At 45.1% G+C, this 18,955-nt stretch overlaps 1 protein-coding gene and 1 long non-coding RNA gene across 15 annotated transcripts in view; both read right to left on the bottom strand.

The window, feature by feature from the left end:
• The window catches only part of LOC139564477 (glutamate receptor ionotropic, kainate 5-like), a 257,557-nt gene that overhangs the window by 105,409 nt on the left and 133,193 nt on the right, over positions 1 to 18,955 (bottom strand). For all 3 annotated transcript variants that reach the window (XM_071384030.1, XM_071384031.1, XM_071384032.1), the window contains exons 8-9: positions 2,544 to 2,722; positions 1,757 to 1,810 (exon numbers count right to left, since the gene is read on the bottom strand). In XM_071384030.1, coding sequence (XP_071240131.1) covers positions 1,757 to 1,810; positions 2,544 to 2,722 — 233 coding nt within the window. The remainder of the gene's footprint in view (positions 1 to 1,756; positions 1,811 to 2,543; positions 2,723 to 18,955) is intronic.
• The window catches only part of LOC139564478 (uncharacterized), a 29,075-nt gene continuing 16,923 nt past the window's right edge, over positions 6,804 to 18,955 (bottom strand). For 7 of the 12 annotated variants that reach the window (XR_011672750.1, XR_011672751.1, XR_011672754.1 and 4 more), the window contains exons 3-7: positions 16,308 to 16,712; positions 11,179 to 11,898; positions 9,522 to 10,806; positions 8,653 to 9,396; positions 6,804 to 7,911 (exon numbers count right to left, since the gene is read on the bottom strand). This is a non-coding gene — a long non-coding RNA (uncharacterized lncRNA). Of the gene's footprint in view, positions 7,912 to 8,652; positions 9,397 to 9,460; positions 10,807 to 11,178; positions 11,899 to 13,727; positions 16,713 to 18,955 lie in introns of all 12 variants that reach the window. The other 5 variants (XR_011672755.1, XR_011672756.1, XR_011672746.1 and 2 more) reach the window with 5 other exon arrangements.

Below are 18,955 nucleotides of genomic sequence, written 5' to 3'. Positions count from 1 at the left end.
GGATCTTTCATCTGGTATCTTGGACTTGTGATTGAATGATATTTAGATGCTACTATTTACTTGTGACGCTATGCTAGCTATGCTATTCAGCTTTTTTACTGGTGGGGGGTGGGGGGTGCTCCCGGATCCGGGTTTCTGACTCGGTAGAAGTTAATCCAGTTTCATCTAACGTATAGATTCTATTATACAAAATTCATGTGGAAAACTAACAATGATTCAATAATCCATGCTTTCTGGGAATGCTATCAAGTCCAAAAGTTACAGGTGGAGATAGAAAATTGGCTATCAGAAGTATTACAATATAAACTTTTAAGCCTTCTGTCTGCATACTGTATTTAGGTCTCCCGAGTGGCGCAGCGGTTCAAGGCACTGACCGAGAAAAACTATTTGGTACAATTTAAGGCCACGTGACAAACAATAATACAGGCACTAGGGATGGAGGTGTGAGCATGCAGGACTGGGCAGAGGAGATGTAGTTGTTTTTTGTGTGTGTCTATAACTTGTTTGTTTGTGTATGTTTATATGGTGTGAAATAAATAATGTAAAAAATTAAAAATACATTTGAGAACATAACATTTGAAATGTCTTCAGGGTAAATCCATTTGAATTCAATCCATTTTTGACAGCAACCTTTTTGATTTGAACGAACCTTCCATACATATTTGCCCGTGTAGTGCTTAGAATGTGACTTTTTGGACATGAATGCCAAAACATTCAAGATATAATTTTGCATACCCCACCATGCCATGAGACATCTATGTCTTCATCACTGGAAAAGATAAACGGTTGAGATTTACATCACCTATAATTTCTGAAGATATGTTACCTTTAACCTCAATTAATTATATAAAAAATTATTTAAACTCCTATTTTTTAATACACTATATATATTTCAGCCACACCCATTGCTGACAGGTGTATAAAATCGGGCACACGGCCATGCAATCTCCATAGACAAACATTGGCAGTAGAACAGACTTACTGAAGAGCTCAGTGACTTTCAAAGTGGCACCTTCCCAACAACTCAGTTTGTTCAATTTCTGCCCTACTAGAGCAGCCCCGGATTTCATGGTTCGGGCTAGGCCCCTTAGTTCCAGCTAAGGGAAATCTTCATGCTACAGCATTCAATGACATTCTAGACACTTCTGTGCATCCAACTTTATTGCAACAGTTTGGGGAAGGCCCTTTCCTGTTTCAGCATGACATTGCCTCTGTGCACAAAGCGAGTGCACAAAGGTCCATACAGAAATGGTTTGACGAGATCGGTGTGGAAGAACTTGACTGGCCTACACAGAGCCCTGACCTCAACCCCATCAAACACCTTTGGGATGAATTGGAACGCCAACAGCGAGCCAGGCCTAATCGCCCAACATCAGAGCCCGATTTCACTAATGCTCTTGTGGCTTAATGGAAGTAAGTCCCCGCAGCAATGTTCCAGCATCTAGTTGAAAGCCTTCCCAGAAGAGTGGAGGCTGTTATAGCAGCAAAGGGGGGACCAACTGCATATTAATGCCCATGATTTTGGAATGAGATGTTCAGGGAGCAGGTGTCCACAAACTTTTGGTCATGTAGTGTATTTCTTTCTGTGTGTTGTAATGTGTTTCTCCCACTTGGCACGCCTCTGGCCCCGTCCCTCACACATACCCAGGGACAAAGAAAGGGAGTGGGAAGGAGGCGGAAGGAAGGAAGAACACGGAGGAGAGGAAAGGTGGAAAGATGGCAGGAATGCTAAGAGGCGTTGTTGCATTGTTCTTACCATGGTGGTGAGGATGTACTTGTAAAACGCTGATGTCATCCCCAACTCTGATGCCTGTGGAGAGAGAGAGAAGCGAAGGAGGGAGGGGAGACAGAGAGAAGGAGAGCGAGATAGAAAGTAAGAGAGAAGAGGGGGGAAGATAGATGGGGTAGTGGTAGGAGACAGAGTGAGGCAGAAGCAGAGAGAAAGAGAGAGAGGGATGACAAGAGAGAGAGGGATGGAAAGAGAGAGCTTACCACAACCACAGTGTTAAATTGTCAAACTTACACAATAAAGCTTAAGGCAGAGAGTAGACAGAGCAGAGAGAGCAGAGAAGCAGAGAGCAGTGGTAATGCATGTACTGACAGACAGACAGACACAGTTCTATATAAAGGCCAATCTCTGAGTCACTCCTGTGCTCTGACTGCTGTTGCTACAGGCTGTACAATATACATCATCATAACACCACTGAATATGGATTACCACATGTCAAATAGACAAGCTGTCAGTATGATTTAAGCTGCTTAAGATAACTGAACCATTGTTGCTCCTTGTATAACTTCACAGGGTTCTCTGCATTACTGTCCTGTATCCAGCAAGCAACAATCATCAGTCAAATTGTTCTTGAGCTAGAAGTAGACCCAGACCACAGCTCTAGGATCAGATTAATATACCATGGGCCCTGATACTAAATCAGTCAATAGGTACAACTTCTCAGCCTGATCTCAGATCTGTTTGTGCTCTACATGCGACAACTCGTGTATCAACTCTATAAAAGCCACCCTAGCACTGAGGCATGACCCCTGACCTTTTTGAGGATGAGGTAGGAGATGGAGGCGTTGGCGTCGATGATGATGGTGGCCACCTTGTCGTCTCGTATCTCCTTCAGCAGAGGGGTGGGATCCAGGCTGTCATCCAGCATCCTGATTGACAGCGTCTCCCTGGAGATCAGGAAGCGCCGCACTAGCTCCTCCAATCGCAGAAGGCCTGAGGGGCGGAGCCGGGAGAGAGCCGGAGAGAAGGGGAAGAGAAGGGGTAGAATAACAGAGACATTTTGAGACTTAATTTAACATCCCACAAACGAACATGGGATGTTGGAGATTGGCATTGTAAAATACATAGAAAGTGTGCTATACTGGTAGTTCTAACAACATATCCTATAAATCAGGTTCTGGGGAGATTCAATAATTATATTGTGCTAACCCTCCATTGTGGCATTGACATAGAATATCTAGAATTTGACATTGTTACCTATTGCATATATATTGTACAGCACTGTGTCACGCCCTGACCATAAAGAGCCATTGTTTCTCTATGGTGTAGTAGGTCAGGGCGTGACTAGGGGGTATTCTAGTTTATTATTTCTATGTTGTGTTCTAGTTTATTTTTTTATGTTGGTGTTTTGTATGATTCCCATTTAGAGGCAGCTAGTAATCGTTGTCTCTAATTTGGGATCATATTTAAGTAGCTATTTTTCCCACCTGTGTTTGTGGGATATTATTTTGTGTTTGTGCATGTGCACCACGTAGTCACGTTTCGTTGTTCGTTTATTGTTTTGTTTAAGTTTCACTTTATATTAAAGATGTGGAACTCTACGTACGCTGCGCCTTGGTCCAGTTCTTACGACAACCGTGACAGAATATCCCACCAAAAGAGGACCAAGCAGGGTATCCACGAGGTAAAGGAGTTTTGGACATGGGAAGAAGTGATGGGTGGATGCAAAACCCTTCCTTAGCGGCAGACGGAAGGTAATAATGGAGGACAGCGACGACGCCAGGGTTCGCGGCCACAGAAAGCCCAAGGACAACCCCAAGATTTTTTGGGGGGGGGTGGCCGGCTGAGCCGCGGGAAGAGCCAGAGCACATGGAGCAGGCGATAGAGAGGTGGTCGGTCGACCCAAGGAGAGAGCCAGAGCCCGCCTGGGAGTCGATGGAGCAGTGTGAAGAGGGATATCGGAGAATGATGTTGGCGAAGAGTAGGCTGCAGCGTAGGCGGGCTGAAGATCGGGTCATCAGTCCGTTGCCATCTGTGCCGGCTTCACGCACCAGATCTCCAGTGCGCCTCCCCAGCCCGGTACGTCATGTGCCTGCTCCCTGCACTCGCCCTGAAGAGCCAGAGACCGTCAAGGGAGGCAATGGGGAAGTTGGGAGAGAGAGAGAGATGTTGTGCAAATGTGATCTGCTCAACATCCGACCAGAGGATCCGGTTAGCAGTCTGGTGCAACCTGGGCCGTCTCCACGGTTCTGGCCTCCAGTGCGCCTCCCCAGTCCGGTACGTCCTGTGTCTCCTCCTCGCACTCACCCTGAAGTGCGTGTTCCCAGTCCAGTACGTCCTGTGCCTCCTCCTCGCACTCGCCCTGCAGAGCATGTCACCAGTCCAGTGCAACCTGTGCCGGCTCCACGCAACAGGCCTCCAGTGCGCCTCCCCAGTCCGGTGCAACCTGTGCCGGCTCCACGCAACATGCCTCCAGTGCGCCTCCCCAGTCCGGTACGTCCTGTGCCTGCTTCCCGCACTCGCCCTGAAGTGCGTGTCACCAGTCCGGTGCTACTTGTACCGGCTCCACGCACTAGGCCTCCAGTGCACATTCACAGTCCAGAGCTTCCGGCGACGGTTCACAGCCCAGAGCTTCCGGCGACGGTTCACAGTCCAGAGCTTCAGGCGACGGTTCACAGCCCAGAGCTTCAGGCGACGGTTCACAGCCCGGGGCGTCCGGCGACGGTTCCCAGCCCGGGGCGTCCGGCGACGGTTCCCAGCCCGGGGCGTCCGGCGACAGTTCCCAGCCCGGAGCTTCCGGCGACGGTTCCCAGTTCGGAGCTTCCGGCGACGGTTCCCAGTCCGGAGCTTCCGGCGACGGTTCCCAGTCCGGAGCTTCCGGCGACGGTTCCCGGTCCGGAGCTTCCGGCGACGGTTCCCGGTCCGGAGCTTCCGGCGACGGTTCACGGTCCGGAACCTCCGGCGACGGTTCCCGGTCCGGAGCCTCTGGCGACGGTTCCCGGTCCGGAACCTCCTGCGAGGGTCCACGGTCCGGAACCTCCTGCGAGGGTCCACGGTACGGAACCTCCTGCGAGGGTCCACGGTCCGGAACCTCCTGCGACGGTCCACGGTCCGGAACCTCCAGCGATGGGCAACGGTCCAGAGCTTCCAGGCACGGCGTCCAGTCCAGCTCAATGGCCGGAGCCTTCCTCTGCGCCGATGTGTAGTCCAGGCACAGTGTCCAGTCTCGCTCCAAGGTCGGACTCTTCCTCGGCGCTAGTGTCCAGTCCAGGCAAGGCGTCCAGTCCTGCTCAAGGGCAGGAGCTTTCCTCTGTGCCGGTGCAGAGTCCAGTCACGGCATCCAGTCCAGCTCCATGGCCGGAGCCTTCCTCAGCGCCAATGCCCAGTCCAGGCACGGTGTCCAGTTCCGCTCCAGGGCAGGAACCTTCCTCTGTGCCGGTGCCCAGTCCAGGAACGGTGTCCAATCCAGTTCCAGGGCCGGAGCCCTCCTCTGCGCCGGTGCCCAGTCCAGGCACGGCGTTAAGCCCGGCGCGATGGCCGGATCCGGGTTCTGGGCGGGGGCTATGACCTACACCGGAGCCGCCACCGACACTAATCACCCCCCCTATCCTCCCCATTTGGTTTCAGGTTTTGCGGTCGGAGTCCACACCTTTGGGGGGGGGGGTACTGTCACGCCCTGACCATAGAGAGCCATTGTTTCTCTATGGTATAGTAGGTCAGGGCGTGACTAGGGGGTATTGTAGTTTATTATTTCTATGTTGTGTACTAGTTTATTTTTCTATGTTGGTGTTTTGTATGATTCCCAATTAGAGGCAGCTGGTAATCGTTGTCTCTAATTGGGGATCATATTTAAGTAGCTATTTTTCCCACCTGTGTTACCACGTAGTCACGTTTCGTTGTTCATTTATTGCTTAAGTTTCACTTTATATTAAAGATGTGGAACTCTACGTACGCTGCGCCTTAGTCCAGTTCTTACGACAACCGTGACACACTGTGAAATGTATCCTATTCTGAGAGAGACGATGTGGTTGAAAGCAATTTTAAAAAACTGACCCACCAATCCACTACGGACGGCCTGGTAATTACTTAGCCACCTACATAGCAACAAGACCCACTAGGGACAAGCCAAACAGAAAAGCTAAATGAACGTCTACTTCTTTCTCTCCCATTGGCATTCACAACATCAAACGTCTCCGGTGACGACATGATGCATCAACACATGATGCGTTCGTTCCTCAAAGTATTCTGTACTGCGTATATACAGTACTGTAGCTAGTCCCTGGGCGAAACACTATGGAAAGGTCCTTGGAGTTTAGAATATAAATTCTAATTCCCATTCTAATTCTATATTCTCTAGTAAAACGCTGCTAGATAAGTAAATAAAAGGAGCTACCAGCGTCTGGGGAGCTTCACAGGGAGCCAGAGGGGAGAGAGAGAAGGGAGGGAGGGACAGGAGGCTCCCAGAGAGCAGGACGGTAAGCAGTGTGGTAATCACTGAACCAGGCCAAAAACGTTAATTAGTTTGAAGGATGAGAAAAATCAATACTTCCACTCTAGCTTCGTCTCGCTCTCTTTATCACACTTTCTCACTAACCTAACCTCTCTTTCTGCCTCTCACTAACTGCTCTCTCTCTTTGTCACACTTTCTCACTAACCTAACCTCTCCTTCTGTCTCTAACTGCTCTCTCTCTTTATCACACTTTCTCACTAACCTAACCTCTCCTTCTGTCTCTCTCTAACTGCTCTCTCTCTTTATCACACTTCCTCACTAACCTAACCTCTCCTTCTGTCTCTAACTGTTCACTCTCTTTATCACACTTCCTCACTAACCTAACCTCTCCTTCTGTCTCTAACTGTTCTCTCTCTTTATCACACTTTCTCACTAACCTAACCTCTCCTCCTGTCTCTCTCTAACTGCTCTCTCTCTCTTTATCACACTTTCTCACTAACCTAACCTCTCCTTCTGTCTCTCTCTAACTGCTCTCTCTCTTTATCACACTTTCTCACTAACCTAACCTCTCCTTCTGTCTCTCTCTAACTGCTCTCTCTCTCTTTATCACACTTTCTCACTAACCTCTCCTCCTGTCTCTCTCTAACTGCTCTCTCTCTCTTTATCACACTTTCTCACTAACCTAACCTCTCCTTCTGTCTCTCTCTAACTGCTCTCTCTCTTTATCACACTTTCTCACTAACCTAATCTCTCCTTCTGTCTCTCTCTAACTGCTCTCTCTCTTTATCACACTTTCTCACTAACCTAACCTCTCCTTCTGTCTCTCTCTAACTGCTCTCTCTCTCTTTATCACACTTTCTCACTAACCTAACCTCTCCTTCTGTCTCTCTCTAGCTTCCTCTCTCTCTTTATCACACTTTCTCACTAACCTAACCTCTCCTTCTGTCTCTCTCTAGCTTCCTCTCTCTCTTATTCACACTTTCTCACTAACCTAACCTCTCCTTCTGTCTCTCTCTAACTGCTCTCTCTCTTTATCACACTTTCTCACTAACCTAACCTCTCCTTCTGTCTCTCTCTAACTGCTCTCTCTCTCTTTATCTCACTTTCTCACTAACCTAACCTCTCCTCCTGTCTCTCTCTAACTGCTCTCTCTCTCTTTATCACACTTTCTCACTAACCTAACCTCTCCTTCTGTCTCTCTCTAGCTTCCTCTCTCTCTTATTCACACTTTCTCACTAACCTAACCTCTCCTTCTGTCTCTCTCTAACTGCTCTCTCTCTTTATCACACTTTCTCGCTAACCTAACCTCTCCTTCTGTCTCTCTCTAACTGCTCTCTCTCTCTTTATCACACTTTCTCACTAACCTAACCTCTCCTTCTGTCTCTCTCTAACTGCTCTCTCTCTTTATCACACTTTCTCACTAACCTAAGCTCTCCTTCTGTCTCTCTCTAGCTTCCTCTCTCTCTCTTTATCACACTTTCTCGCTAACCTAACCTCTCCTTCTGTCTCTCTCTAACTGCTCTCTCTCTCTTTATCACACTTTCTCACTAACCTAACCTCTCCTTCTGTCTCTATCTAACTGCTCTCTCTCTTTATCACACTTTCTCACTAACCTAACCTCTCCTTCTGTCTCTCTCTAGCTTCCTCTCTCTCTTTATCACACTTTCTCACTAACCTAACCTCTCCTCCAACTGCTCTCTCTCTCTTTATCACACTTTCTCACTAACCTAACCTCTCCTTCTGTCTCTCTCTAACTGCTCTCTCTCTTATCACACTTTCTAACTAACCTAACCTCTCCTCCTGTCTCTCTCTAACTGCTCTCTCTCTTTATCACACTTTCTCACTAACCTAACCTCTCCTTCTGTCTCTCTCTAACTGCTCTCTCTCTCTTTATCACACTTTCTCACTAACCTAACCTCTCCTCCTGTCTCTCTCTAACTGCTCTCTCTCTCTTTATCACACTTTCTCACTAACCTAACCTCTCCTTCTGTCTCTCTCTAACTGCTCTCTCTCTTTATCACACTTTCTCACTAACCTAATCTCTCCTTCTGTCTCTCTCTAACTGCTCTCTCTCTTTATCACACTTTCTCACTAACCTAACCTCTCCTTCTGTCTCTCTCTAACTGCTAACTCTCTTTATCACACTTTCTCACTAACCTAACCTCTCCTTCTGTCTCTCTCTAACTGCTCTCTCTCTCTTTATCACACTTTCTCACTAACCTAACCTCTCCTCCTGTCTCTCTCTAACTGCTCTCTCTCTCTTTATCACACTTTCTCACTAACCTAACCTCTCCTTCTGTCTCTCTCTAGCTTCCTCTCTCTCTTTATCACACTTTCTCACTAACCTAACCTCTCCTTCTGTCTCTCTCTAGCTTCCTCTCTCTCTTATTCACACTTTCTCACTAACCTAACCTCTCCTTCTGTCTCTCTCTAACTGCTCTCTCTCTTTATCACAATTTCTCGCTAACCTAACCTCTCCTTCTGTCTCTCTCTAACTGCTCTCTCTCTCTTTATCACACTTTCTCACTAACCTAACCTCTCCTTCTGTATCTCTCTAACTGCTCTCTCTCTTTATCACACTTTCTCACTAACCTAACCTCTCCTTCTGTCTCTCTCTAACTGCTCTCTCTCTTTATCACACTTTCTCGCTAACCTAACCTCTCCTTCTGTCTCTCTCTAACTGCTCTCTCTCTCTTTATCACACTTTCTCACTAACCTAACCTCTCCTTCTGTCTCTCTCTAACTGCTCTCTCTCTTTATCACACTTTCTCACTAACCTAAGCTCTCCTTCTGTCTCTCTCTAGCTTCCTCTCTCTCTCTTTATCACACTTTCTCGCTAACCTAACCTCTCCTTCTGTCTCTCTCTAACTGCTCTCTCTCTCTTTATCACACTTTCTCACTAACCTAACATCTCCTTCTGTCTCTATCTAACTGCTCTCTCTCTTTATCACACTTTCTCACTAACCTAAGCTCTCCTTCTGTCTCTCTCTAGCTTCCTCTCTCTCTCTTTATCACACTTTCTCGCTAACCTAACCTCTCCTTCTGTCTCTCTCTAACTGCTCTCTCTCTCTTTATCACACTTTCTCACTAACCTAACATCTCCTTCTGTCTCTATCTAACTGCTCTCTCTCTTTATCACACTTTCTCACTAACCTAAGCTCTCCTTCTGTCTCTCTCTAGCTTCCTCTCTCTCTCTTTATCACACTTTCTCACTAACCTAAGCTCTCCTTCTGTCTCTCTCTAGCTTCCTCTCTCTCTCTTTATCACACTTTCTCACTGACCTAACATCTCCTTCTGTCTCTATCTAACTGCTCTCTCTCTTTATCACACTTTCTCACTAACCTAACCTCTCCTCCAACTGCTCTCTCTCTCTTTATCACACTTTCTCACTAACATAACCTCTCCTTCTGTCTCTCTCTAACTGCTCTCTCTCTCTTTATCACACTTTCTCACTAACCTAACCTCTCCTTCTGTCTCTCTCTAACTGCTCTCTCTCTCTTTATCACACTTTCTCACTAATCTAACCTCTCCTTCTGTCTCTCTCTAACTGCTCTCTCTCTCTTTATCACACTTTCTCACTAACCTAACCTCACCTCCTGTCTCTCTCTAACTGCTCTCTCTCTCTTTATCACACTTTCTCACTAACCTAACCTCTCCGTCTGTCTCTCTCTAACTGCTCTCTCTCTTTATCACACTTTCTCACTAACCTAATCTCTCCTGCTGTCTCTCTCTAACTGCTCTCTCTCTTTATCACACTTTCTCACTAACCTAACCTCTCCTTCTGTCTCTCTCTAACTGCTCTCTCTCTTTATCACACTTTCTCACTAACCTAACCTCTCCTTCTGTCTCTCTCTAACTGCTCTCTCTCTCTTTATCACACTTTCTCACTAACCTAACCTCTCCTTCTGTCTCTCTCTAACTGCTCTCTCTCTTTATCACACTTTCTCACTAACCTAACCTCTCCTTCTGTCTCTCTCTAACTGCCTCTCTCTCTTTATCACACTTTCTCACTAACCTAACCTCTCCTTCTGTCTCTCTCTAGCTTCCTCTCTCTCTTTATCACACTTTCTCACTAACCTAACCTCTCCTTCTGTCTCTCTCTAACTGCTCTCTCTCTTTATCACACTTTCTCACTAACCTAACCTCTCCTTCTGTCTCTCTCTAACTGCTCTCTCTCTTTATCACACTTTCTCACTAACCTAACCTCTCCTTCTGTCTCTCTCTAACTGCTCTCTCTCTTTATCACACTTTCTCACTAACCTAATCTCTCCTTCTGTCTCTCTCTAACTGCTCTCTCTCTTATCACACTTTCTCACTAACCTAACCTCTCCTCCTGTCTCTCTCTAGCTGCTCTCTCTCTTTATCACACTTTCTCACTAACCTAACCTCTCCTTCTGTCTCTCTCTAACTGCTTTCTCTCTATTTATCACACTTTCTCTCTAACCTAACCTCTCCTTCTGTCTCTCTCTAACTGCTCTCTCTCTTTATCACACTTTCTCACTAACCTAACCTCTCCTTCTGTCTCTATCTAACTGCTCTCTCTCTTTATCACACTTTCTCACTAACCTAACCTCTCCTTCTGTCTCTCTCTAACTGCTCTCTCTCTTTATCACACTTTCTCACTAACCTAAGCTCTCCTTCTGTCTCTCTCTAACTGCTCTCTCTCTCTTTATCACACTTTCTCACTAACCTAACCTCTCCTTATGTCTCTCTCTAACTGCTCTCTCTCTCTTTATCACACTTTCTCACTAACCTAACCTCTCCTCCTGTCTCTCTCTACCTGCTCTCTCTCTCTTTATCACACTTTCTCACTAACCTAACCTCTCCTTCTGTCTCTCTCTAACTGCTCTCTCTCTCTTTATCACACTTTCTCACTAACCTAACCTCTCCTTCTGTCTCTCTCTAACTGATCTCTCTCTTTATCACACTTTCTCACTAACCTAAGCTCTCCTTCTGTCTCTCTCTAACTGCTCTCTCTTTGTCACACTTTATCACTAACCTAAGCTCTCCTTCTGTCTCTCTCTAGCTTCCTCTCTCTCTCTTTATCACACTTTCTCGCTAACCTAACCTCTCCTTCTGTCTCTCTCTAACTGCTCTCTCTCTCTTTATCACACTTTCTCACTAACCTAACCTCTCCTTCTGTCTCTCTCTAACTGCTCTCTCTCTCTATCACACTTTCTCACTAACCTAACCTCTCCTTCTGTCTCTATCTAACTGCTCTCTCTCTTTATCACACTTTCTCACTAACGTAACCTCTCTTTCTGTCTCTCTCTAACTGCTCTCTCTCTTTATCACACTTTCTCACTAACCTAACCTCTCCTTCTGTCTCTTTCTAACTGCTCTCTCTCTTATCACACTTTCTCACTAACCTAACCTCTCCTCCTGTCTCTCTCTAACAGCTCTCTCTCTTTATCACACTTTCTCACTAACCTAACATCTCCATCTGGCTCTCTCTAACTGCTCTCTCTCTCTCTTTATCACACTCTCTCTCTTTATCACACTTTTTGCTCTCTCTCTCTTTATCACACTTTCTCACTAACCTAACCTCTCCTTCTGTCTCTCTCTAACTGCTCTCTCTCTTTATCACACTTTCTCACTAACCTAACCTCTCCTTCTGTCTCTCTCTAACTGCTATCTCTCTTTATCACACTTTCTCACTAACCTAACCTCTCATCCAACTGCTCTCTCTCTCTTTATCACACTTTCTCACTAACCGAACCTCTCCTTCTGTCTCTCTCTAACTGCTCTCTCTCTTTATCACACTTTCTCACTAACCTAACCTCTCCTTCTGTCTCTCTCTAACTGCTCTCTCTCTTTATCACACTTTCTCACTAACCTAACACCTCCTTCTGTCTCTCTCTAACTGCTCTCTCTCTTTATCACACTTTCTCACTAACCTAACCTCTCCTTCTGTCTCTCTCTAACTGCTCTCTCTCTCTTTATCACACTTTCTCACTAACCTCTCCTCCTGTCTCTCTCTAACTGCTCTCTCTCTCTTTATCACACTTTCTCACTAACCTAACCTCTCCTTCTGTCTCTCTCTAACTGCTCTCTCTCTTTATCACACTTTCTCACTAACCTAACCTCTCCTTCTGTCTCTCTCTAGCTTCTCTCTCTCTCTTTATCACACTTTCTCACTAACCTAACCTCTCCTTCTGTCTCTCTCTAACTGCTCTCTCTCTTTATCACACTTTCTCACTAACCTAAGCTCTCCTTCTGTCTCTCTCTAACTGCTCTCTCTCTCTTTATCACACTTTCTCACTAACCTAAACTCTCCTTCTGTCTCTCTCTAACTGCTCTCTCTCTTTATCACACTTTCTCACTAACCTAACCTCTCCTTCTGTCTCTCTCTAACTGCTCTCTCTCTTTATCACACTTTATCACTAACCTAAGCTCTCCTTCTGTCTCTCTCTAGCTTCCTCTCTCTCTCTTTATCACACTTTCTCGCTAACCTAACCTCTCCTTCTGTCTCTCTCTAACTGCTCTCTCTCTCTTTATCACACTTTCTCACTAACCTAACCTCTCCTTCTGTCTCTCTCTAACTGCTCTCTCTCTCTATCACACTTTCTCACTAACCTAACCTCTCCTTCTGTCTCTTTCTAACTGCTCTCTCTCTTTATCACACTTTCTCACTAACCTAATCTCTCCTTCTGTCTCTCTCTAACTGCTCTCTCTCTTTATCACACTTTTTCACTAACCTAACCTCTCCTTCTGTCTCTTTCTAACTGCTCTCTCTCTTTATCACACTTTCTCACTAACCTAACATCTCCATCTGGCTCTCTCTAACTGCTCTCTCTCTCTCTTTATCACACTCTCTCTCTTTATCACACCTTTTGCTCTCTCTCACTTTATCACACTTTCTCACTAACCTAACCTCTCCTTCTGTCTCTCTCTAACTGCTCTCTCTCTTTATCACACTTTCTCACTAACCTAACCTCTCCTTCTGTCTCTCTCTAACTGCTCTCTCTCTTTATCACACTTTCTCACTAACCTAATCTCTCCTTCTGTCTCTCTCTAACTGCTCTCTCTCTTTATCCCACTTTCTCACTAACCTAACCTCTCCTTCTGTCTCTCTCTTACTGCTCTCTCTCTCTTTATCACACTTTCTCACTAACCTCTCCTCCTGTCTCTCTCTAACTGCTCTCTCTCTCTTTATCACACTTTCTCACTAACCTAACCTCTCCTTCTGTCTCTCTCTAACTGCTCTCTCTCTTTATCACACTTTCTCACTAACCTAACCTCTCCTTCTGTCTCTCTCTAACTGCTCTCTCTCTTTATCACACTTTCTCACTAACCTAATCTCTCCTTCTGTCTCTCTCTAACTGCTCTCTCTCTTTATCACACTTTCTCACTAACCTAATCTCTCCTTCTGTCTCTCTCTAACTGTTCTCTCTCTTTATCACACTTTCTCACTAACCTAACCTCTCCTTCTGTCTCTCTCTAACTGCTCTCTCTCTCTTTATCACACTTTCTCACTAACCTAATCTCTCCTCCTGTCTCTCTCTAACTGCTCTCTCTCTCTTTATCACACTTTCTCACTAACCTAACCTCTCCTTCTGTCTCTCTCTAGCTTCCTCTCTCTCTTTATCACACTTTCTCACTAACCTAACCTCTCCTTCTGTCTCTCTCTAGCTTCCTCTCTCTCTTATTCACACTTTCTCACTAACCTAACCTCTCCTTCTGTCTCTCTCTAACTGCTCTCTCTCTTTATCACAATTTCTCGCTAACCTAACCTCTCCTTCTGTCTCTCTCTAACTGCTCTCTCTCTCTTTATCACACTTTCTCACTAACCTAACCTCTCCTTCTGTCTCTCTCTAACTGCTCTCTCTCTTTATCACACTTTCTCACTAACCTAACCTCTCCTTCTGTCTCTCTCTAACTGCTCTCTCTCTTTATCACACTTTCTCGCTAACCTAACCTCTCCTTCTGTCTCTCTCTAACTGCTCTCTCTCTCTTTATCACACTTTCTCACTAACCTAACCTCTCCTTCTGTCTCTCTCTAACTGCTCTCTCTCTTTATCACACTTTCTCACTAACCTAAGCTCTCCTTCTGTCTCTCTCTAGCTTCCTCTCTCTCTCTTTATCACACTTTCTCGCTAACCTAACCTCTCCTTCTGTCTCTCTCTAACTGCTCTCTCTCTCTTTATCACACTTTCTCACTAACCTAACATCTCCTTCTGTCTCTATCTAACTGCTCTCTCTCTTTATCACACTTTCTCACTAACCTAAGCTCTCCTTCTGTCTCTCTCTAGCTTCCTCTCTCTCTCTTTATCACACTTTCTCACTAACCTAACCTCTCCTCCAACTGCTCTCTCTCTCTTTATCACACTTTCTCACTAACATAACCTCTCCTTCTGTCTCTCTCTAACTTCTCTCTCTCTTATCACACTTTCTAACTAACCTAACCTCTCCTCCTGTCTCTCTCTAACTGCTCTCTCTCTCTTTATCACACTTTCTCACTAACCTAACCTCTCCTTCTGTCTCTCTCTAACTGCTCTCTCTCTCTTTATCACACTTTCTCACTAACCTAACCTCTCCTCCTGTCTCTCTCTAACTGCTCTCTCTCTCTTTATCACACTTTCTCACTAACCTAACCTCTCCGTCTGTCTCTCTCTAACTGCTCTCTCTCTTTATCACACTTTCTCACTAACCTAATCTCTCCTTCTGTCTCTCTCTAACTGCTCTCTCTCTTTATCACACTTTCTCACTAACCTAACCTCTCCTTCTGTCTCTCTCTAACTGCTCTCTCTCTTTATCACACTTTCTCACTAACCTAACCTCTCCTTCTGTCTCTCTCTAACTGCTATCTCTCTTTATCACACTTTCTCACTAACCTAACCTCTCCTTCTGTCTCTCTCTAACTGCTCTCTCTCTTTATCACACTTTCTCACTAACCTAACCTCTCCTTCTGTCTCTCTCTAGCTTCCTCTCTCTCTTTATCACACTTTCTCACTAACCTAACCTCTCCTTCTGTCTCTCTCTAACTGCTCTCTCTCTTTATCACACTTTCTCACTAACCTAGCCTCTCCTTCTGTCTCTATCTAACTTCTCTCTCTCTTTATCACACTTTCTCACTAACCTAACCTCTCCTTCTGTCTCTCTCTAACTGTTCTCTCTCTTTATCACACTTTCTCACTAACCTAACCTCTCCTTCTGTCTCTCTCTAACTGCTCTCTCTCTTTATCACACTTTCTCACTAACCTAACCTCTCCTTCTGTCTCTCTCTAACTGCTCTCTCTCTTATCACACTTTCTCACTAACCTAACCTCCTGTCTCTCTCTAACTGCTCTCTCTCTTTATCACACTTTCTCACTAACCTAACCTCTCCTTCTGTCTCTCTCTAACTGCTTTCTCTCTATTTATCACACTTTCTCTCTAACCTAACCTCTCCTTCTGTCTCTCTCTAACTGCTCTCTCTCTTTATCACACTTTCTCACTAACCTAACCTCTCCTTCTGTCTCTATCTAACTGCTCTCTCTCTTTATCACACTTTCTCACTAACCTAACCTCTCCTTCTGTCTCTCTCTAACTGCTCTCTCTCTTTATCACACTTTCTCACTAACCTAAGCTCTCCTTCTGTCTCTCTCTAACTGCTCTCTCTCTCTTTATCACACTTTCTCACTAACCTAACCTCTCCTTATGTCTCTCTCTAACTGCTCTCTCTCTTTATCACACTTTCTCACTAACCTAACCTCTCCTCCTGTCTCTCTCTACCTGCTCTCTCTCTCTTTATCACACTTTCTCACTAACCTAACCTCTCCTTCTGTCTCTCTCTAACTGCTCTCTCTCTCTTTATCACACTTTCTCACTAACCTAACCTCTCCTTCTGTCTCTCTCTAACTGCTCTCTCTCTTTATCACACTTTCTCACTAACCTAAGCTCTCCTTCTGTCTCTCTCTAACTGCTCTCTCTCTTTGTCACACTTTATCACTAACCTAAGCTCTCCTTCTGTCTCTCTCTAGCTTCCGCTCTCTCTCTTTATCACACTTTCTCGCTAACCTAACCTCTCCTTCTGTCTCTCTCTAACTGCTCTCTCTCTCTTTATCACACTTTCTCACTAACCTAACCTCTCCTTCTGTCTCTCTCTAACTGCTCTCTCTCTTTATCACACTTTCTCACTAACCTAACCTCTCCTTCTGTCTCTTTCTAACTGCTCTCTCTCTTATCACACTTTCTCACTAACCTAACCTCTCCTCCTGTCTCTCTCTAACTGCTCTCTCTCTTTATCACACTTTCTCACTAACCTAACATCTCCATCTGGCTCTCTCTAACTGCTCTCTCTCTCTCTTTATCACACTCTCTCTCTTTATCACACTTTTTGCTCTCTCTCTCTTTATCACACTTTCTCACTAACCTAACCTCTCCTTCTGTCTCTCTCTAACTGCTCTCTCTCTTTATCACACTTTCTCACTAACCTAACCTCTCCTTCTGTCTCTCTCTAACTGCTATCTCTCTTTATCACACTTTCTCACTAACCTAACCTCTCATCCAACTGCTCTCTCTCTCTTTATCACACTTTCTCACTAACCAAACCTCTCCTTCTGTCTCTCTCTAACTGCTCTCTCTCTTTATCACACTTTCTCACTAACCTAACCTCTCCTTCTGTCTCTCTCTAACTGCTCTCTCTCTTTATCACACTTTCTCACTAACCTAACATCTCCTTCTGTCTCTCTCTAACTGCTCTCTCTCTTTATCACACTTTCTCACTAACCTAACCTCTCCTTCTGTCTCTCTCTAACTGCTCTCTCTCTCTTTATCACACTTTCTCACTAACCTCTCCTCCTGTCTCTCTCTAACTGCTCTCTCTCTCTTTATCACACTTTCTCACTAACCTAACCTCTCCTTCTGTCTCTCTCTAACTGCTCTCTCTCTCTTTATCACACTTTCTCACTAACCTAACCTCTCCTTATGTCTCTCTCTAACTGCTCTCTCTCTCTTTATCACACTTTCTCACTAACCTAACCTCTCCTCCTGTCTCTCTCTACCTGCTCTCTCTCTCTTTATCACACTTTCTCACTAACCTAACCTCTCCTTCTGTCTCTCTCTAACTGCTCTCTCTCTCTTTATCACACTTTCTCACTAACCTAACCTCTCCTTCTGTCTCTCTCTAACTGCTCTCTCTCTTTATCACACTTTCTCACTAACCTAAGCTCTCCTTCTGTCTCTCTCTAACTGCTCTCTCTCTTTGTCACACTTTATCACTAACCTAAGCTCTCCTTCTGTCTCTCTCTAGCTTCCGCTCTCTCTCTTTATCACACTTTCTCACTAACCTAACCTCTCCTTCTGTCTCTCTCTAACTGCTCTCTCTCTCTTTATCACACTTTCTCACTAACCTAACCTCTCCTTCTGTCTCTCTCTAACTGCTCTCTCTCTTTATCACACTTTCTCACTAACCTAACCTCTCCTTCTGTCTCTCTCTAACTGCTCTCTCTCTCTATCACACTTTCTCACTAACCTAACCTCTCCTTCTGTCTCTCTCTAACTGCTCTCTCTCTTTATCACACTTTCTCACTAACCTAACCTCTCCTTCTGTCTCTCTCTAACTGCTCTCTCTCTTTATCACACTTTTTCACTAACCTAACCTCTCCTTCTGTCTCTTTCTAACTGCTCTCTCTCTTTATCACACTTTCTCACTAACCTAACCGCTCCTCCTGTCTCTCTCTAACTGCTCTCTCTCTTTATCACACTTTCTCACTAACCTAACATCTCCTTCTGTCTCTCTCTAACTGCTCTCTCTCTCTCTTTATCACACTCTCTCTCTTTATCACACTTTTTGCTCTCTCTCTCTTTATCACACTTTCTCACTAACCTAACCTCTCCTTCTGTCTCTCTCTAACTGCTCTCTCTCTTTATCACACTTTCTCACTAACCTAACCTCTCCTTCTGTCTCTCTCTAACTGCCTCTCTCTCTTTATCACACTTTCTCACTAACCTAACCTCTCCTTCTGTCTCTCTCTAACTGCTCTCTCTCTCTTTATCACACTTTCTCACTAACCTAACCTCTCCTTCTGTCTCTCTCTAACTGCTCTCTCTCTTTATCACACTTTCTCACTAACCTAACCTCTCCTTCTGTCTCTCTCTAACTGCCCTCTCTCTCTTTATCACACTTTCTCACTAACCTAACCTCTCCTTCTGTCTCTCTCTAACTGCTCTCTCTCTTTATCACACTTTCTCACTAACCTAACCTCTCCTTCTGTCTCTCTCTAACTGCTCTCTCTCTTTATCACACTTTCTCACTAACCTAACCTCTCCTTCTGTCTCTCTCTAACTGCTCTCTCTCTCTTTATCACACTTTCTCACTAACCTAACCTCTCCTTCTGTCTCTCTCTAACTGCTCTCTCTCTTTATCACACTTTCTCACTAACCTAACCTCTCCCTCTGTCTCTCTCTAACTGCTCTCTCTCTTTATCACACTTTCTCACTAACCTAAGCTTTCCTTCTGTCTCTCTCTAGCTGCCTCTGTCTCTCTTTATCACACGTTCTCACTAACCTAACCTCTCCTCCTGTCTCTCTCTAACTGCTCTCTCTCTTTATCACACTTTCTCACTAACCTAACATCCTCCTGTCTCTCTCTAACTGCTCTCTCTCTCTTTATCACACTTTCTCACTAACCTAACCTCTCCTTCTGTCTCTCTCTAACTGCTCTCTCTCTTTATCACACTTTCTCACTAACCTAACCTCTCCTTCTGTCTCTCTCTAACTGCTCTCTCTCTTTATCACACTTTCTCACTAACCTAACCTCTCCTTCTGTCTCTCTCTAACTGCTCTCTCTCTTT

Source organism: Salvelinus alpinus, chromosome 35, assembly GCF_045679555.1.
Source record: "Salvelinus alpinus chromosome 35, SLU_Salpinus.1, whole genome shotgun sequence".
NCBI lineage: Eukaryota > Metazoa > Chordata > Actinopteri > Salmoniformes > Salmonidae > Salvelinus > Salvelinus alpinus.
The sequence above is the reverse complement of the archived record's forward strand: the minus strand, read 5'-3'. Positions and strand labels throughout refer to the sequence as shown.